At 43.0% G+C, this 27,991-nt stretch overlaps 1 protein-coding gene across 1 annotated transcript in view; it reads left to right on the top strand.

Moving 5' to 3' along the window:
- The window catches only part of LOC124013374 (chloride channel protein 1-like), a 39,240-nt gene that overhangs the window by 1,870 nt on the left and 9,379 nt on the right, over window positions 1-27,991 (top strand). The window contains exons 2-19 of the mRNA XM_046327678.1: window positions 10,359-10,668; window positions 11,341-11,472; window positions 14,369-14,497; window positions 15,358-15,491; window positions 15,603-15,680; window positions 16,067-16,145; window positions 16,425-16,550; window positions 16,759-16,843; window positions 17,670-17,771; window positions 20,999-21,083; window positions 22,283-22,438; window positions 22,937-23,006; window positions 23,420-23,530; window positions 24,206-24,419; window positions 24,619-24,752; window positions 24,850-25,034; window positions 25,437-25,518; window positions 25,714-25,796. Of these exons, the coding sequence (XP_046183634.1) occupies window positions 10,359-10,668; window positions 11,341-11,472; window positions 14,369-14,497; window positions 15,358-15,491; window positions 15,603-15,680; window positions 16,067-16,145; window positions 16,425-16,550; window positions 16,759-16,843; window positions 17,670-17,771; window positions 20,999-21,083; window positions 22,283-22,438; window positions 22,937-23,006; window positions 23,420-23,530; window positions 24,206-24,419; window positions 24,619-24,752; window positions 24,850-25,034; window positions 25,437-25,518; window positions 25,714-25,796 (2,295 nt within the window). The remainder of the gene's footprint in view (window positions 1-10,358; window positions 10,669-11,340; window positions 11,473-14,368; window positions 14,498-15,357; window positions 15,492-15,602; window positions 15,681-16,066; window positions 16,146-16,424; window positions 16,551-16,758; window positions 16,844-17,669; window positions 17,772-20,998; window positions 21,084-22,282; window positions 22,439-22,936; window positions 23,007-23,419; window positions 23,531-24,205; window positions 24,420-24,618; window positions 24,753-24,849; window positions 25,035-25,436; window positions 25,519-25,713; window positions 25,797-27,991) is intronic.

Below are 27,991 nucleotides of genomic sequence, written 5' to 3' on the forward strand. Positions count from 1 at the left end.
GCTGCCATTGGGCTGTCACTTGAGGACATGCAATATTGTGGATACAGTTAAAGGTATTGTCAGGCCCGACGTGCAGTGGAGGGCCCTGCAACCGCTAACCGTGATTTACTCTTAACAGGACCGTTATGAGTTTGATCTATCCAAGCGATCAGTAACAGCCTGACGTTGTCACAGAACACTCCCTCTGGGGCGTCTTCATCTATTCTCATGTTGTTATCTCTGATTTTCATCCACTCTATCATCCACCTCACAGGTGTGTCCAGGGACTGGTCTTCCTTGTGAGAGGTACAAAAAGAGCCGGTATGAGGATTACGAGCAGATGCCTTCCTTGAGGCGAAATCTGTTTTGCAGTGAGTTGATCAAATCTGACACTGCCGTTGTGACGATTTCTCTCTGTATATTTTGTAAACGCGCTCGCTTTCCACTTGACGAACATGCTCAGGTGTCGCGGGCCGCCCACACGAACCAAACTCCCCTTGCAGAAGTCCTTACGGGCCAGCGGGACGGACAGACAGGCGGATAGTGAGAGGTGGAGAGGGAGTAAGAGGTGTGTAGAGGTGAACGTTGGGTCAGCGGGACGGACAGACAGGCGGATAGTGAGAGATCGAGAGGGAGTAAGAGGTGTGTAGCGGTGAACGTTGGGCCAGCGGGACGGATCAGACAGGCAGATAGTGAGAGGTCGAGAGGGAGTAAGAGGTGTGTAGCGGTGAACGTTGGGCCAGCGGGACGGACAGACAGGCGGATAGTGAGAGGTCGAGAGGGAGTAAGAGGTGTGTAGCGGTGAACGTTGGGTCAACGGGACAGACAGTCAGGTGGATAGTGAGAGATCGAGAGGGAGTAAGAGGTGTGTAGTTGGGTCACCGGGACAGACAGACAGGTGGATAGTGAGAGGTCGAGAGGGAGTAAGAGGTGTGTAGCGGTGAACGTTGGGTCCCACCGGTGCTAAATATAACTCGCAGGGTAGAGTTACACCCGGTGAGAAAGGGGGGAGAGAGGGAACGTGTGTACGAGGTGCATGATGTGTAGAGGCAGTAGAGCGCGAGAGGGGCTTGGAGAGGGGAGGAGAAATCTGGAGAAAGAGGGGGATTACACGGACTGGCAGAGGTAGGGAAAGGCAGAGGATGACTGAAATAGACTGATGGAGGGCAGCAACGTGATGGTATGTGACAAAACGGGTAGATCAGGCGCACGGGTATCATTTCACATTTCAATGGGTTGACTGCTCAAAAATGCTGAACGTTTAAATCAACCAGCTTGTTGATAAGGTGTTGATACAGGCACTTTACAAGACTAATCTGACACAATGTATAGGCAAGCAAACCATTTTGTAACAATATTAAATGCTTACAAAACCTTTAGCATATGACCTGTTGTGTAGTATATTAGCAGTAAAATAAGTAAGTACTATAGTATATTGTGTAGAATAGCCATATTATAGGCATGCATTACATCAATTGACCAGTTAGTTGATACCATGACTGTCCGGAGTGAGATCCGGTTAGATGCTAGTTAAGCAAATGCCTGGTAAATGTTTGAATATTTCTGTGTGTTTTACTAGACATATATTTGGTGAAGTATTTACATTTACATTTACACTTAAGTCATTTAGCAGACGCTCTTATCCAGAGCGACTTACAAATTGGTGCATTCACCTTATGACATCCAGTGGAACAGTCACTTTACAATAGTGCATCTAAATCTTAAAGGGGGGTGAGAAGGATTACTTATCCTATCCTAGGTATTCCTTAAAGAGGTGGGGTTTCAGGTGTCTCTCTATTTAAGATTCCAATTGACATCAGAGAGATTTTCCTTCCTGTCCCCGTGGTTTGCCAAGATGTTGTGTTACCAGAGGTATATCCTGAATGTGAGAGACAGCCTCGTGTTTGTGCAGAAACCACGAGGCAAAAGAGAAAGGAGTGGGTCTTTCAGTACGCCTCTCCTCATCGCGAATCTGTAGGGGGAGAATTTCCTCAAATTCTCCCAGATTAAAAATAAATAAATAAAAAAACACAGTATGGAATTACTTGGAATAAAAGCAAATGTTTATATAGAACATTATTAGACATTTAAAACAATTATCTCCAGTATTTACATTATTATTTTTTGAGTATGGTGTGTAGAGGATTTCCACTCATTTGCAGGCTGGTGTTTCAGCTATTTGCCAGGGGTGAGTTGGTAGAGAGAGGTTTCCTCTTCCTTGGTATAGTAGAACTAGTGCCATAACAAGCTGTTACTGCTGCACTACAGGGGACTGAAAGTATTTCAGACTCCTTTCCCCAGAGGCTAGTATTTCCCAACAGATCCATGACTACAGCTGTATGGATGTTGTGGACACGTCTCTTATAAGCCTGCTACTGATTTGATAACTGTGTTGAATTCAGCCATTCAAATCCAACAGCACACTGTTATAAAACATTCACGGTCAGTAAATCCTGTCCACAGAATCGGCAGACAACAGCTGGCAAAGTGCCCACATGGAAATAAATACTACAGTTTATTATAGAATACTACAGGACTTACTGTAGTAAACTGTAGAATACTGTACTACACACTGTTGGATCCCTCAATCGTGATGTGCTTACTATATAATTGTGTAGTATACTGTAGAATACTACATTACACACTGTTATATCCCTTGATCGTGTAGTGTTTACTATAGAATAGTGTAGTATACTGTAGAATACTACATTACACACTGTTATATCCCTTGATCGTGTAGTGTTTACTATAGAATTGTGTAGTATACTGCAGAATACTACATTACACACTGTTATATCCCTTGATCGTGTAGTGTTTACTATAGAATTGTGTAGTATACTGCAGAATACTACATTACACACTGTTATATCCCTTGATCGTGTAGTGTTTACTATAGAATTGTGTAGTATACTGCAGAATACTACATTACACACTGTTATATCCCTTGATCGTGTAGTGTTTACTATAGAATTGTGTAGTATACTGCAGAATACTACATTACACACTGTTATATCCCTTGATCGTGTAGTGTTTACTATAGAATTGTGTAGTATACTGCAGAATACTACATTACACACTGTTATATCCCTTGATCGTGTAGTGTTTACTATAGAATTGTGTAGTATACTGCAGAATACTACATTACACACTGTTATATCCCTTGATCGTGTAGTGTTTACTATAGAATTGTGTAGTATACTGCAGAATACTACATTACACACTGTTATATCCCTTGATCGTGTAGTGTTTACTATAGAATTGTGTAGTATACTGCAGAATACTACATTACACACTGTCATATCCCTTGATCGTGTAGTGTTTACTATAGAATTGTGTAGTATACTGCAGAATACTACATTACACACTGTTATATCCCTTGATCGTGTAGTGTTTACTATAGAATTGTGTAGTATACTGTAGAATACTACATTACACACTGTCATATCCCTTGATCGTGTAGTGTTTACTATAGAATTTTGAAGTATACTATAGTAAATGCTACAATATTATCCAAAAACACTGTAGTAAATACTAAGTAATGTCCGCAAAAACACTACACTTGTTTAACTATAGGAAATTCTACAGTATTTAACTCTGCCCATTCCCCTTCCCCATATCGCAATTTGTGCCACCCAGAAGTGAGAAACTTACATGCCAATTATAGACCATATATTGTGTTCCCTACAGGTTATAGAAAAGAGCAGAAGCTCTGAACTATCCGTTCAGACCCCAGCCCTACATACCTACATACATGTTATGGAAAATTTGCTCTTTTGGTATTTCTCCAGTAGATTTCTTGAAGGAGACTACTTCTATGTCAAAGATAATAAAAAATAAACATTATAGTAATATCTGCAAAATCACTACAGTACATACTACAGTAACACAAACACTACAATAAATACTGCAGTATAGTATTGCCAGCAAAAATACTACAGTAAATACTACCGTTCTTTTTCTACAGTATTAATACTAAAGTGAACTGTAAATATGACAGTAAAGTCAGCAAAAACACTACAGTAAATATGAGTGTTTTTACCATAATATAAACTGGGTGATTCGAGCCCTGAATGCTGATTGGCTGAAAGCCGGGATATATCAGACTGTATACCACAGTAATGAAAAAACATGACTTTTTACTGTTCTAATTACATTGGTAACCAGTTAACAGCAATAAGGCACCTTTGTGGTATATGGCCATATACCACACCACTTTGTGCCTTATTGCTTCAGTATACTATAGTATTTTTTTTATGTGGGTGTTGATTAAAGAAAATCCCCACATATTCTGTCTGGCCCAAACGTCTTGGTTTCATAAGCTGAAATACAAGATTCCCCAAATATTACGTTGACACAAAAAGCTTATTGCGCTTCAATTTGGTGCAGATATTGAATTACATCTCTCTTAGTGAGCATTTCTTCTTTACCCCTTTGCCAAGATAATCCATCCACCTGAGAGGTGTGGCATATCAAGAAGCTGATTAAACAGCATGATCATTACACAGGTGCAGCTTGTATTGGGGACAATAAAGACCACTCTAAAATGTGCAGTTTTGTCAGACAACACAATGCCACACATGTCTCAAGTTCTGAGCGAGCGTGCAGTTGGCATGCTGACTGCAGGATATTCCACCAGAGCTGTTGCCAGAAAATGTCATGTTCATTTCTGTACCATAAGCAGCCTGGTTTGCTGATGTCATCCTTGTGAACAGAGGGCCCCATGGTGGCAGTGGGGTTATGGTATGGACAGGCATAAGCTACAGACAACAAATACATTTGCACAGAGATATCGTGACAAGATCCTGAGTCCCATTTTCGTGCCATTCATCCTCTACCATCACCTCACTTAAAAAAAAAATAATAATAATAATATTTGTGACCAACAGATGCATATCTGTATTCCAAGTCATGTGAAATCCATAGATTAGGGCCTAATAAATGTATTTCAGTTGACTGATTTCCTTATATGAACTGTAACTCAGTTAAAATCTTTAAAATGGTTGATTGTTGCATTTATATTTTTGTTCAGTGTGTATAATAGTGCCTATTTTCCTCAACATGTTGGTAACCAGTAAGAGGTTTGTTGGACACTGAGAGCTGATACAGGTATGATACTTATCGTCAATGCATCCCATGGTAAGCCGAGCTGTGACATGTCTGGTCCAATGGAAGTCATGGCGTGTGTGCAGCTCATGTAAATGTTGGTGATTTTATTTGGTATACACATCCATGTGTATGACTGACGTACAGTACTCTTTCTAGGACCCACAGAGACAGACTTGTACATGCACATTCAATTACGAGGTGTTGAAAGGCAGCCCAAAGCGTAAATGGGGTGCCAGGTAGCCTAGTGGTTAGGTTGCTGGATCGAATCCCCGAGCTGACAAGGTAAAAATCTGTCTTTCTGCCCCTGAGTTAACCCACTGTTCCCCGGGCGCCGAAGACGTAGATGTCGATTAAGGCAGCTCCCTCGCACCTCTCTGATTCAGAGGGGTTGGGTTAAATGTGGAAGACACATTTCAGTTGAAATATTCAGTTGTACAACTGGCGAGGAATCGCCCTTTCCCTAAATGCCTAAGGCCTGACTGATTCCTAGTGTGGTGTTGTTGACTAGAGGTCAACTGCACTGTGCAGATGACGTTTGTATCTGAGCACTTATAGTATACAGTATACTTTAGATTTCAACTGTATATCAGAAGGTTTTCAGACTTCCCTCAACAGGTTGTTGGTTTCCCACAAAAGCTATTGTTTGACTAATTCAATGATGTCTGGTGTATGACGTCAGTATCTACATTATGTGATGAAGATCCGTTTACCACTTGATCAAAATGTTCATTAAACAATAAAGGTACAGTTCAAGATGGAAGTTTACATACACCTTCGCCAAATACATTTAAACTCTGTTTTTCACAATTCCTGACATTTAATCAGAGTAAAAATTCCCTGTCTTAGGTCAGTTAGGATCACCACTTAAGAATGTAAAATGTCAGAATAATAGAAGAGAGGATGATTTATTTCAGCATTTATTTCTTTCATCACATTCCCAGTGGGTCAGAAGTTTACATACACTCAATTAGTATTTGGTAGCATTGCCTTTAAATTGTTTAACTTGGGTCAAAGGTTTCGGGTAGCCTTCCACAAGCATCCCTCAAGTTGGGTGAATTTTGGGCCATTCCTCCTGACAGAGCTGGTGTAACTGAGTCAGGCTTGTAGAGGCCTCCTTGTTTGCACATGCTTTTTCAGTTCTGCCCACACATTTTCTATGGGTTTGAGGTCAGGGCTTTGTGATGGCCACTCCAATACCTTGACTTTGTTGTCCTTAAGCCATTTTGCCACAACTTTGTAAGTATGCATGGGGTCATGGTCCATCTGCAAGATCCATTTGCAACCAAGCTTTAACTTCCTGACTGATGTCTTGAGATGTCGCTTCAATATATCCACATAATTTTACTTCCTCATTATGGCATTTACTTTGTGAAGTGCACCAGTCCCTCCTGCAGCAAAGCACCCCCACAACATGATACTGCTACCCCCGTGCTTCACAGTTGAGATGGTGTTCTTTGGCTTGCAAGCCTCACACGTCATTTTATCTCTAAAATGTCTTGCACAACTAACTTAATTTGTTTTTATCACTTTAAACATGTATTTTGAGATCCACCCCTGTAAACGAAATTTGCTTGGCAGCGCGAGCGGAGAAGGAGAGTCTCATTTCATACAAGCGCATTTTCGTCCACGTTCCCTCTCCTCGATAAGTTTTGGACCTTTTCTCAAATAGAGGAGAGAAAGGATGGAGGAGAGAGGACGCAGAGGTTGAGCAAATCCAATTGAGAAAAGGCCATAGTCTGGATTTGTAATGTAGGCCTTCACTTTAGCGTGCAGCGGGTACAAGAATAGCTTTAACACTTAGTGTCACGGTAATAAGCAAACATGAATCATAAAAGAATGAGTGTTTTACATGGAAGCCCACATTAACTATACAGTATTATGACATTATTCAGGTCTCTAACTTCATTATGTTATTCCATCCTTATGTACATAGACAAAGGTTCGTCTGTTTAAATGGGTTTGAAGACCATTGAACTGTTCATGTGGAAAAGATTGGAGTGGAGAACATAATTCCTTACAAGACGGTCTGCCATTTTGATTGTGTTTTTATCATAGTAATTAGTAGACTTAATTGACCGTTTTATGCAAGTCATTCGAATATGTCGTCTTTCCATTTAGAATTGGAATGGAATGTTTGCCACCTCTCCAGTTTGATAGTGAAATGTGTCGATCGTGATTTACAAAGCGTGTGAAATACTTACCCACAACCAACTGCTAGTCTTGTCTGATAGGGGATCACATACGTTGGCTCTTGGCTTGATCTTTGGTTGGTATAGTAGCTTACCAGCCCCATGCTCACCCCCCCCCCCGTAATAAATTAATGTAATAGAATGTATCTTTGAGTGATAGCTATGTCTTGTAATTACAAAATGATAAAAGCCAAGTAATGTCGTATTAGATTTACTAGATAACAGGACATTATTCTAGTGTGCGTTTCTGAACGTATGTCCGTGTCTCTATGCGTGCGTCTGCATGTCTGTGTGGGAGAGCTGCAGGCTGCAGTTACCTCTTTACCACATGAGTTACCTCTTTACCACACGAGTTACCTCTTTACCACACGAGTTACCTCTTTACCACACGAGTTACCTCTTTACCACACGAGTTACCTCTTTACCACACGAGTTACCTCTTTACCACACGAGTTACCTCTTTACCACACGAGTTACCTCTTTACCACACGAGTTACCTCTTTACCACACGAGTTACCTTTTTACCACACGAGTTACCTTTTTACCACACGAGTTACCTCTTCTTAGCGCTCTGGGAGGAGGACACAATGGAGTTGTCAACCGTGATGGCGAGATCATGGAATGGGCAGTCCTTCCCCGGGAGGAAGGGCAGCTCCGTCTTGCCGAAGTTCAGCTTGAGGTGGTGATCCGTCATCCACACTGATATGTCTGCCAGACATGCAGAGATGCGATTCGCCACCTGGTCATCAGAAGGGGGAAAGGAGAAGATTAATTGTGTGTCGTCAGCATAGCAATGATAGGAGAGACCATGTGAGGTTATGACAGAGCCAAGTGACTTGGTGTATAGCGAGAATAGGAGAGGGCCTAGAACAGAGCCCTGGGGGACACCAGTGGTGAGAGCGCGTGGTGAGGAGACAGATTCTCGCCACGCCACCTGGTAGGAGCGACCTGTCAGGTAGGACGCAATCCAAGCGTGGGCCGCGCCGGAGATGCCCAACTCGGAGAGGGTGGAGAGGAGGATCTGATGGTTCACAGTATCGAAGGCAGCCGATAGGTCTAGAAGGATGAGAGCAGAGGAGAGAGAGTCAGCTTTAGCGGTGCGGAGCGCCTCCGTGATACAGAGATGAGCAGTCTCAGTTGAATGACTAGTCTTGAAACCTGACTGATTTGGATCAAGAAGGTCATTCTGAGAGAGATAGCGGGAGAGCTGACCAAGGACGGCACGTTCAAGAGTTTTGGAGAGAAAAGAAAGAAGGGATACTGGTCTGTAGTTGTTAACATCGGAGGGATCGAGTGTAGGTTTTTTCAGAAGGGGTGCAACTCTCTCTCTCTTGAAGACGGAAGGGACGTAGCCAGCGGTCAGGGATAAGTTGATGAGCGAGGTGAGGTAAGGGAGAAGGTCTCCGGAAATGGTCTGGAGAAGAGAGGAGGGGATAGGGTCGAGCGGGCAGGTTGTTGGGCGGCCGGCCGTCACAAGACGCGAGATTTCATCTGGAGAGAGAGGGGAGAAAGAGGTCAGAGCACAGGGTAGGGCAGTGTGAGCAGAACCAGCGGTGTCGTTTGACTTAGCAAACGAGGATCGGATGTCGTCGACCTTCTTTTCAAAATGGTTGACGAAGTCATCTGCAGAGAGGGAGGGGGGGGAGGAGGATTCAGGAGGGAGGAGAAGGTGGCAAAGAGCTTCCTAGGGTTAGAGGCAGATGCTTGGAATTTAGAGTGGTAGAAAGTGGCTTTAGCAGCAGAGACAGAGGAGGAAAATGTAGAGAGGAGGGAGCGAAAGGATGCCAGGTCCGCAGGGAGGCGAGTTTTCCCTCATTTCCGCTCGGCTGCCCGGAGCCCTGTTCTGTGAGCTCGCAATGAGTCGTCAAGCCACGGAGCGGGAGGGGAGGACCGAGCCGGCCTGGAAGATAGGGGACATAGAGAGTCATAGGATGCAGAAAGGGAGGAGAGGAGGGTTGAGGAGGCAGAATCAGGAGATAGGTTGGAGAAGGTTTGAGCAGAGGGAAGAGATGATAGGATGGAAGAGGAGAGAGTAGCGGGAGAGAGAGAGCGAAGGTTGGGACGGCGCGATACCATCCGAGTAGGGGCAGTGTGGGAAGTGTTGGATGAGAGCGAGAGGGAAAAGGATACAAGGTAGTGGTCGGAGACTTGGAGGGGAGTTGCAATGAGGTTAGTGGAAGAACAGCATCTAGTAAAGATGAGGTCGAGCGTATTGCCTGCCTTGTGAGTAGGGGGGGAAGGTGAGAGGGTGAGGTCAAAAGAGGAGAGGAGTGGAAAGAAGGAGGCAGAGAGGAATGAGTCAAAGGTAGACGTGGGGAGGTTAAAGTTGCCCAGAACTGTGAGAGGTGAGCCGTCCTCAGGAAAGGTGCTTATCAATGCATCAAGCTCATTGATGAACTCTCCGAGGGGACCTGGAGGGCGATAAATGATAAGGATGTTAAGCTTGAAAGGGCTGGTAACTGTGACAGCATGAAATTCAAAGGAGGCGATAGACAGATGGGTAAGGGGAGAAAGAGAGAATGACCACTTGGGAGAGATAAGGATCCCGATGCCACCACCCCGCTGACCAGAAGCTCTCGGGGTGTGCGAGAACACGTGGGCGGACAAAGAGAGAGCAGTAGGAGTAGCAATGTTATCTGTGGTGATCCATGTTTCTGTCAGTGCCAAGAAGTCGAGGGACTGGAGGGAGGCATAGGCTGAGATGAACTCTGCCTTGTTGGCCGCAGATCGGCAGTTCCAGAGGCTACCGGAGACCTGGAACTCCACGTGGGTCGTGCGCGCTGGGACCACCAGATTAGGGTGGCAGCAGCCACGCGGTGTGGAGCGTTTGTATGGTCTGTGCAGAGAGGAGAGAACAGGGATAGACAGACACATAGTTGACAGGCTACAGAAAAGGCTACGCTAATGCAAGGAGATTGGAATGACAAGTGGACTACACGTCTCGAATGTTAAACTATTCTTATTTTCCTAAAATAACATTTTTGCACTCTAACCTTACCTGAACTACATTTTCAGCGGGTCGTCATTGTCTTTTGCTCATGAACATATGGGTAATGTAGTCTCTCTTCCTCCTGTCACTTTCAGCTGTATGGGGAATACAGCGAGCACCCAGGTGGGTCTGGGCGCCGGAGAGAGGCCACCCGACTGCTAACAGAGAGACAATGGAAGAAACACGACCACCATCATCACCATGGTCACCATCCGCAGCATCACCATGGCCACCATCACCACAGCCACCACCATGGCCACCCCCACAGTCACACACATGGAAACGGGCACCACAACAGGCACAGGGGTCGGCATCACTCGGATGAGGCAGGACATGCACATATGGCTACAGAGCAAGGCAACCCTTTGTCTATAAAGAAACGCCGCTCCTACTCAAAGTGCAGAGGTGAGGAGTCCATGCTCCGTAAAGTCTGTGGTGGTTAATTTCTTTACTATCAAATGAGGAGAGACAAACTTATCACACAAGTCAGTCATACTTGAACTAAATCTTTATTCACTTAGTAATATGGGAGCAGGTCAATACAACACACACACATAAAGTGAATCGATTGAGTGCTGTACGATAATGATATCTGGTCGACGAATCACCCTCAGATGATTCGTTGAGAGCCCCGGGACAAAGGTACAAAGGTATTTAATAGCCAAGATACACCCTTTTCAGTCTACATCACAAACAACAGATGTATGGAATGGGTCACAAGGTTAAGATTTGTATGAAAGATACTTATAATTCACAGCAGACATTATTTGCTGTAAAAACAGTTATCAAGGTCTGGCCCTGGGGTCATCTCTCCCTGGTATCCATTAGAACAAAAACATTAACTCATGCTCTGGAATGCAGTATCACCCAAAGGCATCGTAAAACTTCCAGAGACCCATCCTCAGTAGAACACACACAGATGAGCGTTCTAACATCTTATTCTGTTGCATAAAACAACCATTTGATGCAATAAACGTATTATAACATCATCTTGCAATTTTGCTTTCACAAGTCGCTGGTGTTAAATGAACTCAAACAGTGTTAAAGTGAATCATGTCTGTCATGTTGTTTGCTCAGACTGTGTAGCGCGGGTACAGAGGTTCCTGGTCACCAAGCTGGGAGAGGACTGGATCTTCCTGGTGCTGCTGGGCGTCTCAATGGCGCTGGTCAGCTGGACCATGGACTACACCAGCGCCAAGAGTCTACAATGTACTGCAATACTCACAATGCAACACATACTAAACAATCTTGTTTTATGATGACGCAATATGTTTTTATAATGCTTGCGTTTGAGCCACTGAACCATACAGTTGCATGAATGCTTTTACACCATAAATAATGATCTAGACTAGACACCTGGTTGCTTATTGTCGGAGGGTTAGGGTTAGTGGTTATCGAAAAGTGTTGCAAAATGGTTCCGTGGTAACCTGATATGCAAAATTCATCTTGCAAAACAAACATTACAAAACAGTATACTTGAAATTATGGTTACAGTCATTACCCATATTAGGGAGTTTAGTGGAGTTTGTATGATGGAGTCCCTCCAGGCTCTGTTCTTGCACCGCTACTGTTCTAATTTTGTATGCTACCGCTCAGTGATGTTATTCATAGCCAGAGTCTATTTTCACTGATATGTGGACGACACATCTGTACACTGTAAAAAAACATTTGTCGATTCAACTTACAAACGTTTGTTAAGTCCAGTCCAGATTTTGTTTTACTTCAACCTAGTAAAGTTAATGGAACTGACAAATGTGAATTTAATAACTTGTTGAATGAACTTCATACATTTAGTCAAATTAACAGATTTAAAAAAATGTGATGCTAACAAAGCTACGAAAGTTGTTTTGACAAATTCTCTAAGTCTAGAGGACAAGTATTTGCTAGTCAGAAAAGCAAAACTACGTTTTTTTTAAACTTACCAAAGTTTGTTACCCGGCTGCCTTAAAATCATAAGTTGTGTCAACTTCCAGTTGAAACAACTACTTTGAAAATGACCCATTTCAGAACTGACTAAGTCTTTGAAATGATATAATATATTTCAGTGGGGAACATTATGCTCCCATCTGTCTCTTGCTTTTTCGTCAGTGTCGAAACTGACAGTACACTCAACCAACCAACAGATCACTTTACCCACAATGGCATTCTCAGTAACAGTAGGCAGGTTTCCATTGACCCAGGTTTATTCGACACAAGCAATGTGGCAAAAAAAGATCGTTGCAACATATGTAATGGAAACGGCAGATATAGGAGAAACTTTACTTTTTCAAACTGTCTTTATTGCGACAAATGATGATGGAAACTGTGTTTTCTAATTAAATGATGATAAAGGAATCATTTTGATGGTACGTGGGGCATGTGATGTCACCACATAACTCTAAAGCTCCACATCACAGTTCATTCTAAATACCTGCTGCTTGCAAAATCTATTTTTTTTCAACTATAAAAATAAAGTTTCTTTGCAGGACAAGGATTGTTCTGACTTTCAAGAGTGCCTGAATTGCTTCAACTTGCTTTTCTGGTTGGCTGGCGAGTTTCACCATCCAATTGTTTTAGATCTACAGGAGTGCAGTTTTCACCATGGGACAGACCGTGGCGATACGTTGGCACATGATAATTATTTGAATATGGCAAATATTAGTCAATTATACACCGGGTGGGTCTAATCCTGAATGCTGATTGCTTAAAACCGCATTCCAGCTGGTGTCAATTCCACAAGTTACCACCGGCTAAATATATGAAGTTAAAATGACTATTGACTCTGTTCCATCTGACTGCCCAATCCACTGTCTCACCAGCCCAGCCAGGCAATTTATAAACGTGATCTCCACTATAAAAGCATCTTCACATTATCTCAGATTTCTTTTAGACTAACATTTAGTTTTCGACAGCAGAGATTTGTATAAACCTTGCTGTCTGTCTCTCCGACATTTGCAACATTGTTTCAATATTCAAATTCAATCTTCAGCTCCATAGTAATGACCGTGTCGGAAGTCGGGACGATACATATAGACAGGCAGGTAGAGTTTCTCAGCCAGTCGAAAATCATGAATCAGCTTGCATCATTTTTATGGATATTATACAAAGAAATGTAAAATTGAAAAAATATCAAACAAAACGAAGTGCAGGTAGTTTGCAATCTTTCCAGCTTCAGCTTGAAGTGATTGTGTTAGCTGTGCTGTGTCCTCTGTTGGCTGTACTGTCTGACATGACTGTACCTTAGCCATAGTTAGTTAACATGGCTAGCTAGTAAGCTATTTTCTTTCTAAATGTCGACAAAAAAATCACTGGGCAAGTTAATGGAAACAAAACTACTGACAGAAACATTTTTCTTGTTTTCTTTTTACATGAGGTTGTTTATCTACCTGCGTTGAATGCACTAACTGATAAATGTGTCAGCTAAATGTCCAAATGTAAATACACAACGCATGGATGCAAAACATGCTGGGTATTATACTAATGAGCCCCCCCCTAAATCATCTGAACTTGACATGTTCAGTCAACACTACTGTTATGTTGCTTCTGTTGATTTGATTTCATAGTTGTGAATTTGATTGAATACATTTTGAAATTTAAGACATTTTTTTGTCAACCCAACACATTATTCAAATGTAGTTTTCTTGGCTAGACAAAACGAGTCATTTTGACTGAATCTCAAGATCTTTTTTCACTGTGTCCATTTCAATGAAACATAGTGACGCTCAACAAGTCAGTGCCCCTCTTATAGAATACCACTAATGTCAAGAGAAACGTCTACAAGTGGAAACAGACATCTGTCAGCCCAGATGGATTGACAGTCGCCCCTCGCAAACCCATCTTACAGCGTTTTTTTTTCTTTGTAACTGTCTGTGTCAGTGTCTGCCCTGTCACAACCAACTTCCCTTTCTCCTCTCTTCTCACCTCCATTACCTTATCCTCCACCCTCTTCCCTGATCTTCACCCCGTTTCCTTCCTCCCTCTTGCTCTTCTCCCCCCCCCCTGTGTTTTCCTCATCTTCTCCAATACCTTCCTGCTTTTTCTCACATTCCTTCTCATGCCTCACTTTCACCCCCCTCCTCAATCCTCCTCTCCCATCCCTCTGTCCCTCCCTCTGTCCCCATGTCAGTGTACAAGTGGATTCACTGGGAGCTGAGGGGTAATGTCCTGCTCCAGTACCTGGCCTGGGTCAGCTATCCTATGCTGCTCATCATGTTCGCCTCCTCCTTCTGCCACCTGGTTGCCCCACAAGCCATCGGTGTGTACTCGCTCAATGCTTACTTTCTCCACCACCCGCCACCCCTAATGACCTGTTACCCGCAATCTGTTATCCATTGATTTTTCTCCCCTCTCTGCTTGTGTACCTACCTAGCCCTGGCCTGACACACGGATGTCCTCACTATATATCTAGAGTTATGACCCTTTTATTGTTGTCGAGTTAAATGTATATATTTTTTTCCTGTAAAACAGTGATTTTGTCATTATTTTTCTTCCCCGACCTCTTTTCACCTCACCACGCTGTTTGTCTTTGTTTCTCTTTTCACCTCACTCACTGCTGTTTGTCTTTGTTTCTCCCTGTGTCTCACGCTCTCTCTTCTGTGTCTCCCTGTGTCTCACGCTCTCTCTGTGTCTCCCTCTCACTCTCTTTTCAACTCACTGCCCTGTTTGTCTTTCTGTGTCTCCCTGTGTCTCACGCTCTCTCTTTCTGTGTCTCCCTGTGTCTGTGTGTCTCCCTGTGTCTCACGCTCTCTCTTTCTGTGTCTCCCTGTGTCTCACGCTCTCTCTTTCTGTGTCTCCCTGTGTCTCACGCTCTCTCTTTCTGTGTCTCCCTGTGTCTCACGCTCTCTCTTTCTGTGTCTCCCTGTGTCTCACGCTCTCTCTTTCTGTGTCTCCCTGTGTCTCACGCTCTCTCTTTCTGTGTCTCCCTGTCTGTCTCCCTGTGTCTCACGCTCTCTCTTTCTGTGTCTCCATGTGTCTCTCGCTCTCTCTGTCTGTGTCTCCCTGTGTCTCACGCTCTCTCTTTCTGTGTCTCCATGTGTCTCTCGCTCTCTCTGTCTGTGTCTCCCTGTGTCTCACGCTCTCTCTGTCTGTCTCTCTCTGTGTGTCTTTCTGTTTCAGGCTCTGGTATTCCTGAGCTGAAGACCATTCTCAGAGGCGTAGTGCTGAAGGAGTATCTGACTCTCAAGGCTTTTATTGCCAAGGTCATTGGTCTGACTGCAGGTCTGGGCAGTGGGATGCCAGTGGGGAAAGAGGTGGGTTACACACACTCACTTCTGATTCCCTGATTACAGCTGTTTAAAAAGCCACTAAAAGTTTCCTTGTTTCTGACCCCTTTCTATTTGTCCTTCATATTGCTTCCCAAGGGCCCATTTGTTCATATCGCCAGCATCTGTGCTGCTGTGCTGAGCAAGTGTATGATGTTCTTCTCAGGAGTCAATCAGGTAAGCAGTTACTTGACCAGCATTGAGAATAACATTTACATTTACATTTAAGTCATTTAGCAGACGCTCTTATCCAGAACGACTTACAAATTGGTGCATTCACCTTATGACATCCAGTGGAACAGCCACTTTACAATAGTGCATCTAAATATTTTAAGGGGGGGAAGGGGGGTGAGAAGGATTACTTTATCCTATCCTAGGTATTCCTTAATAAGGAGGACATTACAGTTTTGTCGGATCACTTCGTATTATACTTTTAGCCGTTTTCATTGACTCTCTCTTTTCCTCCCTCTGTTCCTTACTGGTATGGGATCCTCTTATCCCCTTTCTCTCTCTCTTTCTTGCTCGCTCGCTCTCTCTCTCTCTCTCTCTGTGTGTGTCAGTAGAGCCCATACTGCTACACAGACATCCTCACAGTTGGCTGTGCAGTTGGGGTGGGCTGTTGTTTCGGTACCCCTCTTGGAGGTACAACACTATATTCCTTTTCTTTCTCTCAATTCACCTTCCATTCATCTAGTATAAAGCAAGCTACGAAATCAGCTGAAACAATTGTCATGTGTCTGACAATCAATATGGGCATGGTGCTGAAATATCCTTTTAAAAAATGGATTTGTGACGGGTCTCATAGCAAGCCTTCAGTGTATAGTAAATATGCAATCTAGACTTTGACTGCATGCCACATTTTGTAATATCACATCTGAATGATATTTTACCAGTCTTCCTTTGACCCTGCCGTCCCCCCAGGGGTGCTGTTCAGTATCGAGGTGACGTCCACTTACTTTGCTGTGAGGAACTACTGGAGAGGCTATTTTGCCGCCACCTTCAGTGCCTTTATATTCAGAGTCCTCTCTGTGTTCAACAAAGACGCAGGTGGGTCAATGTACTATGACATCGGCATGGGGCGCACGCTTTTTGGTCAACACATAAACACTTTGTGACGGCTGTCGACGAACACGCTTGGCTCGAGGGAACCCTTTCCCAAAGATGTTGCCTTCTGGTTTCCTCTATGTTGTATAGTCTGCATGTATACATTCTAACACTCGATCTCCCTCTTCCCCTGTCTTTTTGTCCACCACAGTCACCATCACTGCTCTCTTCCGCACCAAGTTCCGCATGGATTTCCCCTTTGACCTCCAGGAGCTGCCAGCGTTTGCCATCATCGGGTGAGAGAAAGGGTCGAGAGGGGGCCCCAGGAGCGTGGTGAGGGCACGGTGACCGCACTTGTGTGTAGTTCTTTGTCACAACCCAACATGAATGCGTAATCTCAGTCTATGTGCCACGAATCTCTTGATGTTGGTAGTTATCACAGGAACGGAGATGCTGTGAATGGTTTTTGCTTGCTGGTGCGCTTGCTTCAGCTTCCTAGACTACAGAGCTGGAAATAAATGTATTATAGGCTAGATCAACACCAACTAAATGAACAGCCGAAGCAAGCGCATATACACTGAGTGTACAAAACATTAAGAGCACCTGCTCTTTCCATGACACAGAATGACCAGGTGAATTCAGGTGAAAGCTATGATCCCCTGTTGAGGTCACCTGTTAAGTCCACTTCAATCAGTGTTGATAAAGGGGAGGAGACAGGTTAAAGAAGGATTTTTTTAAAGCCTTGAGACAACTGTGTATGAGTGTCATTCAGAGGGTGAATGGAACCGCAACTCTGCTGAGGTTTTTCACACTCAACAGTTTCCCGTGTGTATCAAGAATGGTCCACCACCGAAAGGACATCCGGCCAACTTGACACAACTGTTGGAGTCAACATGGGCCAGCATCCCTGTGGAACGCTTTTGACACCTTGTAGAGTCCATTCCCCAATGAATTCAGGCTGTTTTGAGGGCAAAAAGGGTGAGGGATGTGCAATTAAATATCCGAAAGGTGTTCTTAATGTTTTGTGCACTCTGTGTATATTCTTCAGAAAATGTACCTTTTTTGTTCTTATTTGGACCTTGAGAGTGAGTGAGGTAAAGGTCCTGGTGGTTGTCTCTTCAGGATCTCCTGCGGGTTCCTGGGGGCCTTCTTCGTCTGGCTGAACCGCCAGGTGGTGCTGTTCATGAGGAAACCCAATGCCATGACACGCTTCCTCACCAGACAGTGAGTTACAGGGATTGGGGAGGTATTTTGATGAGACACTTGAGAAAAATGCACAGCTGAATTGGAGAGGATCAGGCTAGGGACATGGATGGGAATATAAATCGAATAGAATCATTCATTGTCCTCCTCCAAATAAATGATTGTTGCAGACTGGTAGATTTGACAAAAACAGACAGAGAATCAAACCATCATCCAGACAATGAACGATCCGTCTATAAGCAATCTGTGGTCCCTGAAAAAATCAATTAGTTGCACACACTCGCTCTAATACAGATGAATGATTTAACAGCAACCAGTGCAGCTGCTTTTGTCAGAGCTGCACATATTTACACTATAGATTATGGACGGGAACACTGAAATTAGACCAACAGAGAGCAGGACGGGGTAATTATATTGTCAGCTTTGAAAGTGTTAAATTGGCGCTCGTTCTTAGGCCTGTCCTACAGGGAGACAGAGGGGGGTTATCTTCTAGGAGGAGAAGCAGGACATTTTTGAAGAGGGTATTGTGGCATAGGGTGCAGTTATTTCGAAAAGGTTATACGGAAAAGTATTACAAAATATTAAAAGTATCAGAAAGTATTCACACTCTTTTGTTGTGTTACAAAGTGGGATTAAAATGCATTTTGTCAATGATCCTTGATTTTGTCAGTGATCTACACAAAATACTCTGTCAAATTGGAAGAACATATACAGTGGGGCAAAAAAGTATTTAGTCAGCCACCAATTGTGCAAGTTCTCCCACTTAAAAAGATGAGAGAGGCCTGTAATTTTCATCATAGGTACACTTCAACGATGACAGACAAAATGAGAAAAAAAATTCAGAAAATCACATTGTAGGATTTTTAATGAATTCCTTTGCAAATTATGGTGGAAAGTATTTATACAAAAATCCCAGAACCACACGGGGGGACCTAGTGAATGACCTGCAGAGAGCTGGGACCAAAGTAACAAAGCCTACCATTAGTAACACACTACGCCGCCAGGGACTCAAATCCTGCAGTGCCAGACGTGTCCCCCTGCTTAAGCCAGTACATGTCCAGGCTCATCTGAAGTTTGCTAGAGAGCATTTGGATGATCCAGAAGAAGATTGGGAGAATGTCATATGGTCAGATGAAACCAAAATATAATTTTTTGGTAAAAACTCAACCCGTCGTGTTTGGAGGACAAAGAATGCTGAGTTGCATCCAAAGAACACCATACCTACTGTGAAGCATGGGGGTGGAAACATCATGCTTTGAGGCTGTTTTTCTGCAAAGGGACCAGGATGACTGATCCGTGTAAAGGAAAGAATGAATGGGGCCATGTATCGTAAGATTTTGAGTGAAAACCTCCTTCCATCAGCAAGGGCATTGAAGATGAAACGTGGCTTGGTCTTTCAGCATGACACAAACACACCGCCCGGGCAACAAAGGAGTGGCTTCGTAAGAAGCATTTCAAGGTCCTGGAGTGGCCTAGCCAGTCTCCAGATCTCAACCCCATAGAAAATCTTTGGAGGGAGTTGAAAGTCCGGGTTGCCAGCAACAGCCCCAAAACATCACTGCTCTAGATGAGATCTGCATGGAGGAATGGGCCAAAATACCAGCAACAGTGTGTGGAAACCTTGTGAAGACTTACAGAAAACGTTTGACTTCTGTCATTGCCAACAAAGGGTATATAAAGTATTGAGATAAACTTTTGTTATTGACCAAATACTTATTTTCCACCACAATTTTCAAATAAATTCATTAAAAATCCTACAATGTGATTTTCTGGATTTATTTTTCTCATTTTGTCTGTCATAGTTGAAGTGTACCTATGATGAAAATGACAGGCCTCTCTCATCTTTTTAAGTGGGAGAACTTGCACAATTGGTGGCTGACTACTTTTTTGCCCCACTGTATATATATATTTCAAGTTTTTGGGGAGAATAAAACACTAATATATTTTGATTAGATAAGTATACAACCCCCTGAGTCAATACATGTTAGAATCACCTTTGGCAGCGATTACAGCTGAGACTCTTTCTGGGTAAATCTGTAAGAACTTTGCACACCTGGATTGTACAATATTTGCCCATTATTCCTCAAGCTCTGTCAAGTTGTTTGTTAATTATTGCCAGACAGCCATTTTCAAGTCTTGCCATAGATTTAAGGGGATTTAAGTCTAAACTGTAAATAAGCCAGTTAGGAACATTCAATGTCATCTTGGTAAGTATTTGTCCTGCTCGGTGTTCAGGCTGAAAAGCAGTCTGAACCAGGTTTTCCTCTAGGACTTTGCCTGTGCTTAGCTCTAGTTCTTTTCTTTTTATCCTAAAAAAATGATGTTGCCGATGACAAGCATACCCATAACATGATGCAGCCAACACCATGCTTGAAAATATGAAGTGGTACTCAGTGATGTTGTGTTGGATTTGCCCCAAACATAATGCTTTGTATTCTGAACAAAAAGTTCATTTCTTTAACACATTTTTTGCAGTATTACTTTAGTGCCTTATTGCAAACAGGATGTACTGTATGTTCTGGAAAAAATTTATTCTGGACAGGCTTCCTTCATTTCATTTGTCATTTAGGTTAGTATTGTGGAGTAACTAAAATGTTGTTGAGCCATCCTCAGTTTTCTCCTATTACAACCATCTAACTCTGTAACTGGTTTAAAATCACCATTGGCCTCATGGGGAAATCCCTGAGCGCTTTCCTTCCTACCCGTCAACTGAGTTAGGAAGGACGGCTGTATCTTTGTAGTGATTCCAAAGTGAGATTAATAACTTCAACATGCTCAAAGGGATATTCAATATCTGACTTGTTAAAAACATTTTTACTCCTGAAGATGTTTAGGCTTGCCATAACAAAGGGGTTGAATACTTATTGACTCAAGACATTTCAGCTTTTTATTTTTTATTCATTTGTAAACATTTCTCAAAACATCATTTGTAGATCAGTGACAATCGAAATGTAATCCATTTTAAATTCAGGCTGTAACACAATGAAATGTGTAAAAAGTCAAGGGGTGTGAATACTTTCTGAAGGCACTGTAGATCCTATTTAGCAGATCATTTGATCCAAAACGATTTACAGTCACGCGTGCATACATTTTACATACGGGTGGTCCCGGAAATCAAATCCACTATCCTGGCGTTGCAGGCGCCCTCTACCAACTGAGCTACAAAGAACCACAGGGATATAGGGTTGTAAACGCAGAGTTGAAAGTAGAAAGAGAATGGCTGTTTTTAATCCTTATTCTCTCACCAGCCGACTGATTTTCCCCGGTGTTGTGACCTTAGTGATAGCCACCTTGACCTTTCCCCCTGGATTTGGACAGTTCATGGCTGGAGAGGTCAGATTTCAAATCCAATTTTGTTTGCCCATTTATTGTTGTTGTGTGTCACTATGTTAAAATGACTATACTCTGTGGAAGACCCTGTTTATCGGGACTTGAAAACACTTCGGTAACACTTCATAACACTTTCATGAATAAGCATAAATTATTATGAAGTGTTACAAATATTGTTATGCTTGGCTAAAATGTGACTTATCTACTATTCTCAATCATGAAAATTTTAACTGCAGAGACACATTCATAGGATCATCTAAAGAGTACGACTATTTACCAAAATGTGTGGATTGTTAGCTGTTTGCGTAGTTTCAACCCAAAACATCTAAGTGGTGACTTTGAATCTACGTTAAACTCATTGGATTTGAATACAGTCATCAACGTAAGTGCGTTTTTAGTTATTTTTTATTTAACCAAAATCCAATCACATGGTGTCATTTTCTCACATTGAATTGAAGTTAGTTGACAACTCAACCAGGTGTAAATCGAAGCTAGACGTTGCCCTGACGTCTGTGCCTAGTGGGCTGGCTGCCAGTACCAGTATGTTTCTGCTTTCATGAGAATTCCACCAGGAGTTGGCACCCAGGCTAACACTGGACTGGGTAGAATCTAGATGGTCAATATTAGCTAGATATTCATTGAAGAGGCCTCTTTGCCCATCTATGTAGAAACAGCCCAGGTTAACCATGTGTTTTGAGACCCCTTTAAAATAGCCTCCTTAGTTAGTGCCGAATGAGGTGTGTTTTTAAATCAGCCAGAAACACATGTGTGTGGGTGACGTCGTCACCCTCAAGCTACAATGTTTAACACCTTTTTAAGATCTGACTTGTGCCCTGTTTCTACGGTGCTAAAATGCAGAGGTATTTCTGAAACCGACCATTCTGCTCACAGTACAGTATTGGCATTTATTTCAAAACCTCTGTTTTGGCAATATATTGAATAGGCCTATGGGTTGACATATGTGATGCACACAAAACAATCTTCATCTGCAGTATTTTGAACAAGTTCTGACTACAGTACAGTTGGGTTTTGTAAAAATATCACTCTATATATTTAAAACTCTTCATTACACGGTTTAAAACAATTTATCCCAAACTCTTTTAACACCGAGACTTTTTAACAAAATGTTTCATTAAAACCTTTTTGACAGTACATGCCATTACTTTTCCCTCATCCTTCCCCTTCTTTCATGACGCATACAGCTGATGCCCAGAGAATGCATCAACTCACTGTTCGACAACTTCACCTGGACTAAAATCTGGGGTTCTCCCCTTCCCCCCGGCCTGGGGCGCTCCTCTGCCTGGCTGCACCCCGACATCAGCGTCTTCGTCATCCTCCTCCTCTTCTTCGTCATGAAGGTACCCTTCCTCATTCCCCTGCTCCGTTTTTTTCCCTTCTCCTCCACCCCGTAGTGTTTCTCCGAAAAAGTCACACATTGCACATAGCGTCACTCAATGACAACGACAGACTCCTGGTTGAGTCACTCATCTCAGTAGAATAAGAATCTCCTACAGAGAAGAACCCTGTAGTGGAGATGTAATCCTCAACACACCATCAGTATCACACTTGACAAAGTTGCCGAGAGATTTCCACTGTGTGTACTGGAGGAGAAGAGTGCAATACTGTGAGTGTTAGCGCCAGTATGTTTAGTGTTTCCCATTGAGAATAAATAGATTTGTATCTGGTCGCAATGGTATTGTTGGATTGGAGAACAGTCATGGAATAGAGTGGGTCGAGAATATAGTCTGTTATGTGAAAAATACCTTTCAAGGCAAATCATTCGTCTACACTATGGTGGAAGTACTAAGATGTGTTAATTCTGCTCAGTTAGTAATTTAATTCCACCCATGTCTCAGTTTTGGATGTCTGCTGTTTCGACGACGATGCCCATCCCTTCTGGAGCCTTCATGCCCGTCTTCATACTCGGTAAACAGAAGCGCAACGTTATGTCATTAGTCTAAACATGAACACAAATTCCATATCAGTTTTAAATATTTTGTCTCATGGAAATTGACATTATCGTTCGGTGGTGAAATAATCTGATCGAGCGATCCAATGTAGGCCTACAGTACATGACTATGGTATAAAGCATCATGGATAATCATGAAGTAGAGCATTCTGGGTAGTTTTTAAATCAGTGTACCTTCAAGGATGAGATGTCATATATAAAGAGTGGAAATCATCATCAGTGAGCCAAAGAGATAGATGAGTGCTTAGAAGAAGGTCAAATTAACATTAAGTGGTCGCAGGAGGGGGGATAAATGTCTGATAGCCAACATAATAGCAACGTAAACATGACATTCCACCTCCCATATCCCCCATCATCTCTTTCTCCCCAGGAGCCTCTTTCGGCCGACTGGTAGGGGAGATCATGGCTACCCTCTTCCCCCACGGGATTCTGTTTGATGGAATCTTGTACCGCATCATCCCAGGAGGGTACGCTGTCATTGGTCAGTCTCCCTTTCCACCTCCTCCTCTCCCTCTCTCTGTCAGTGCCTGCCCGTCAACCGCCTTTGGTGTGATAGTGAAATGTCACTGTCTGTTCTCTCTCTCCTGTCCTCCGCTGTCTCGGTGGCCCATAAACCTATACGCTACCATTAATCTCCTTTTACCTTCCCTCTCTCGCCCTACACATCCCCCCTCCTCCCCTCTTTACCGCCACTCCTTTAATTCCATCCCCCTTTCCCCTTTCTTCCTTCGCTATTCCCACGTGCCGTTCTGTACATCAATCATCTCCCTGCTTTTCAGCCCTGAGTCCCTGATGTTTCTCCTCCTCATCCCTTGTTCTTTACCCCATGCCTCGTCTTTTCTTTCCCTCCTGACATCCCTCCTATACTTGTCCCTCGACTGTGAGTGCCGCGTTGCCTCTTCCCATTAATCACTCCCATTGTTTTCCCATCCACCCATCACCCCCCCTTTTCATATCTCCCTTTCCTGTGGATCATCCAGCTACACATCCCTTCCACCTGAAAATGATTTATTTCTCCCCTTTTTTTCTTTTTTCTTTCTTTCTTTCTTTCTTTCTTTCTTTCTTTCTCTCCCTCCCCCCTCCCTCTCTCCCTTCCTCTGTCTTCCATTTCTCCCTGCCTCCCCCTTTCCTTGCTCTTCTCCCTCCTCTCTCCCAGGAGCGGCTGCACTGACCGGGGCGGTGACCCACACGGTTTCCACGGCGGTGATCTGCTTCGAGCTGACGGGCCAGATCTCCCACATCCTGCCCATGATGGTGGCGGTGATCCTGGCCAACATGGTGGCCCAGGGCTTGCAGCCCTCGCTCTACGACTCAATCATCCAGATCAAGAAACTGCCTTACCTCCCTGAGCTGGGCTTTGGACACATCAGGTGTGCAGAGAGAAGCTGCAACCGAGGTGACATGTTGGCTCTGAGGGACCCAGTTGCATTGAGGGTCCCATGCGAAAACAATGAGTTGTTTTGTGTCAATATGGCCTCCTCCGCATGCTTCATTCTTCAACATAGACTCACCAGAAGTACACAAGTGTTGAGCATGAATGAATGATTGGCATTTCCTTCTGACTTACAGCCAGTATAACATCTTTGTGGAGGACATCATGGTTAGGAAAGTGAAGTTTCTCTCGTTACAGTCCACCTACAGGGAGTTGATATTTCTCCTGGACTCCATTTCTCTCAAAACAATACCACTAGTGGATTCAACAGGTAAAATGAATGTGTTTTTCGTGAACGTGAGGATACATTTCAATGTCTTCAAATAATTTCTTGAGTGGTTCATCATGTGACACTCTCTTCCCCGTAGATTCTATGATCTTATTGGGCTCCATCGACCGCTCAGAGCTCCACGCTCTCTGTGATTGGTGGCTCTCAGCAGAGAGGCGGATCTTCAGGCAGGAACAGTGTTTACAGGAACAGAACCAGTATGCCAAAGACAGCTGGGAATCCTTTGCCTTTGTGGATGAAGACGACGAGGAGAGTGGAGATAAGGTTTGTCAGACAGAGGGTAAATGTTCATAAGGAATCAAAAACACTCTTAGAAAGCCTATCCAATCAAAGTGTAGTGGTTGTGCACCCATATTTGCAGATGTTATCGCAGGTGCAGCAAAATAGGGTTCTGAAAGGGTTCTTCTACAGGGACTAGGTTCTACATGGGTCTACATGCAACTTTTTTTTCATCCAAGAAGGTTCTTCGGGGGGGGGGGGGGGGGGGGGGGGTTCTAAAATGATTCTTTGTTTGGTGACAAAGTTCTACCTGGAACCAGAAAGTGTTCTTCTATAGGGGCAAGCTGGAATACACTTACTGAAGCGTCATGTGGCAAGGAACGTATTGTATTATGTCATTATTCAAGCTGTGGATGTGATGAATTACTGTTTTGTTCAATTTCCCAGAGCACCCCAGTTCAGGAAGAACGAAATGGCCCCCTGCCGTCCCCTAAACCGCAGGAGCCCTCGTCCAATCACACAGCTCCTGGTGAGTTGAACCATCTCTCTGGAACAATAATTCTATGGGTGCCTGGCAACAGTCCCCTATTATTATTCAGCTTATTGCATATTCATATTATTATACAGCTTTGAATGATTTAGTTACCAATCTCAACATCAAGATACCTTTGTAGAAGACTTTTGACCCTCGTCCATCAAATCTTTTATCATTTGTCCTTTTCAGACAAGGGCACTCTTCAGTCCGTTAGGGGGACTCTATGGAATATATTCTCCTCCCAAGGCAAACCGGCAGAGGGACAGTCACAGGTAGTTTATAACTGAGTGTGTACAGAGTTTCTGATTCTGTACCTGTGCGTGACTGTACACTAGTGCTAAGTGAATAACCAACATGTTGGTTGTTTTTCGGTAATCACCAACTTCAGTTAAACTATAATAATTTCATTTCATTCAGTTTTTTTGTCTGTGAGTTCAATGCACATTTTCTCTAGAGATAAATCAGATCAAGGCCGAGCTGTGCGATGTAGTGGGATGTTTTAGTTTCCCACAGGCCAATATTCTACTTAGTTAAGCGCAAGAAAACATGGTAATTAACTACAATTACGATGATCCATTGCGCGCCTACTTGTTCAGTCCATGTGGTAGAGAAGAGATGACTTGGAATTATATAATAAAGTCAACAAAAAAAAAATGTAATCTACACTGAATATACAAAACATTAGGAACACCTGTTCTTTCCATGACATGACCAGGTGAATCCAGGTGAAAGCTATGATCCCTTATTGACGTCATTGATGTTAAATCCACTTCAATCAGTGTAGATGAAGGGGAGGAGACAGGTAAAGAAGGATTTTTAAGCCTTGAGACAATTGAGACATGGATTGTGTGTATGTGTGCCATTGAGAGTGAATTGGCCAGACAAAATATGTAAATGCCTTTAAATGGGGTATGGTAGTAGGTGCCAGGTGCACCAGTTTGAGTGTGTTAAAACCTCTGCAGGATTGGTGTCCCCCCCCACGGTACAGTTAATCTAACATATGCTAATCACATTAGCCTGAGGTTGTAAGTAACAAGAACATTTCCCAGGACATAGATATATCTGATATTGGCAGAAAGCTTAAATTCTTGTCAATCTAACTGCACTGTCCAATTTATGGTAGCTATTAAAGTGAAACAATACCATTATATTGTTTGAGGAGAGTGCACAGTTATGAACTTGAAAATGTATTAATAAACCAATTTGGCACATTTGGGCAGTCTTGATACAAAATTTTGAACAGATATGGAATGGTTCATTGGATCAGTCAAAAACGTTGCAAATACGCTGCAAAATCTAAATTGCGACTGGGCTGGAATACTACATTATGGCCTTTTTTCTTGCATTTCAAAGATGATGGTACCAGATCTAATGTGTTCTATTCTCCTCCATTAATTTCACATTTCCAAAAACTTCAAAGTGTATCCTTTCAAATGGTATCAAGAATATGCATATCCTTGCTTCAGGTCCTGAGCTACAGGCAGTTAGATTTGGGTATGTAATTTTAGGCGAAAACTGAAAAGATGAGGCAGATCCTTGTTAAGAGGTTTTATGAACTACAATGCTGCTAGGTTTTTCACACTCAAGTCTCCCATGTGTATCAAGAATGGTTCACCACCCAAAGAACCTCCAGCCAACATGGGCCAGCATCCCTGTGGAACGCTTTCGACACCTTGTAGAGTCCATGCCCCAACGAATTGAGGCTGTTCTGAGGGCAAAAGGGGGTGCAACTCAATATTAGGAATATGTTCCTCGTGTTTTGTACACTCAGTGAAATGGGCATCACTGCCATCATGGGACTTATTAATTGTTTTATTCTGTGTTGTTACAGCATTCAACCCACATAATGCATAATGCATTTAATGTCAAAAATTATAATAATCGGAAACCTCATTTAATTTTTTCATAATCGAATCAAAACCAAACCAACCTCAAAAAGCACTACTGTATGCACACCAAGGTCTTTGTTACGAATTGTTACGAATCCCTTTTGGCCCGACAGTCTAGGGGGGATGGTAATGAGACCCGTAACATAACTCATGCAAATTATTATTGTGACAAAGTAAAAGTGTGCACGAAATAACCACGACAACAGAAATCTACCGTCAAACTCTAGGTTTATTTATAAACACACGGTAATGGGGGGAGCAGGAAAAGGGGCTGAGCTGAACCCAAGGAAAGAAACAATAAATATACAAAAAACACCCCTAAGCTAGACTAGCCTACTTTAACAGCTAACTAACCAAAAATACAGTGGGTGGTCCGCCCAGTTCTACCTAGTGTATTTAACAAAGTTCACCTACGGGTAGTGTATGCCCATGGGCGACTTGTCTTGGTTTCCCCCTTTTCCCACCAGCAATCAAACACAAACACCATAAACAAAAACAATACTCACAGGTGATGACAAAGTGCTATGGAGGTGCTTTAAACAAAAGAGAGGTTAAGACACAAAGCGAGAGTGAAACAC

Source organism: Oncorhynchus gorbuscha, linkage group LG24 (assembly GCF_021184085.1).
Source record: "Oncorhynchus gorbuscha isolate QuinsamMale2020 ecotype Even-year linkage group LG24, OgorEven_v1.0, whole genome shotgun sequence".
Lineage (NCBI taxonomy): Eukaryota > Metazoa > Chordata > Actinopteri > Salmoniformes > Salmonidae > Oncorhynchus > Oncorhynchus gorbuscha.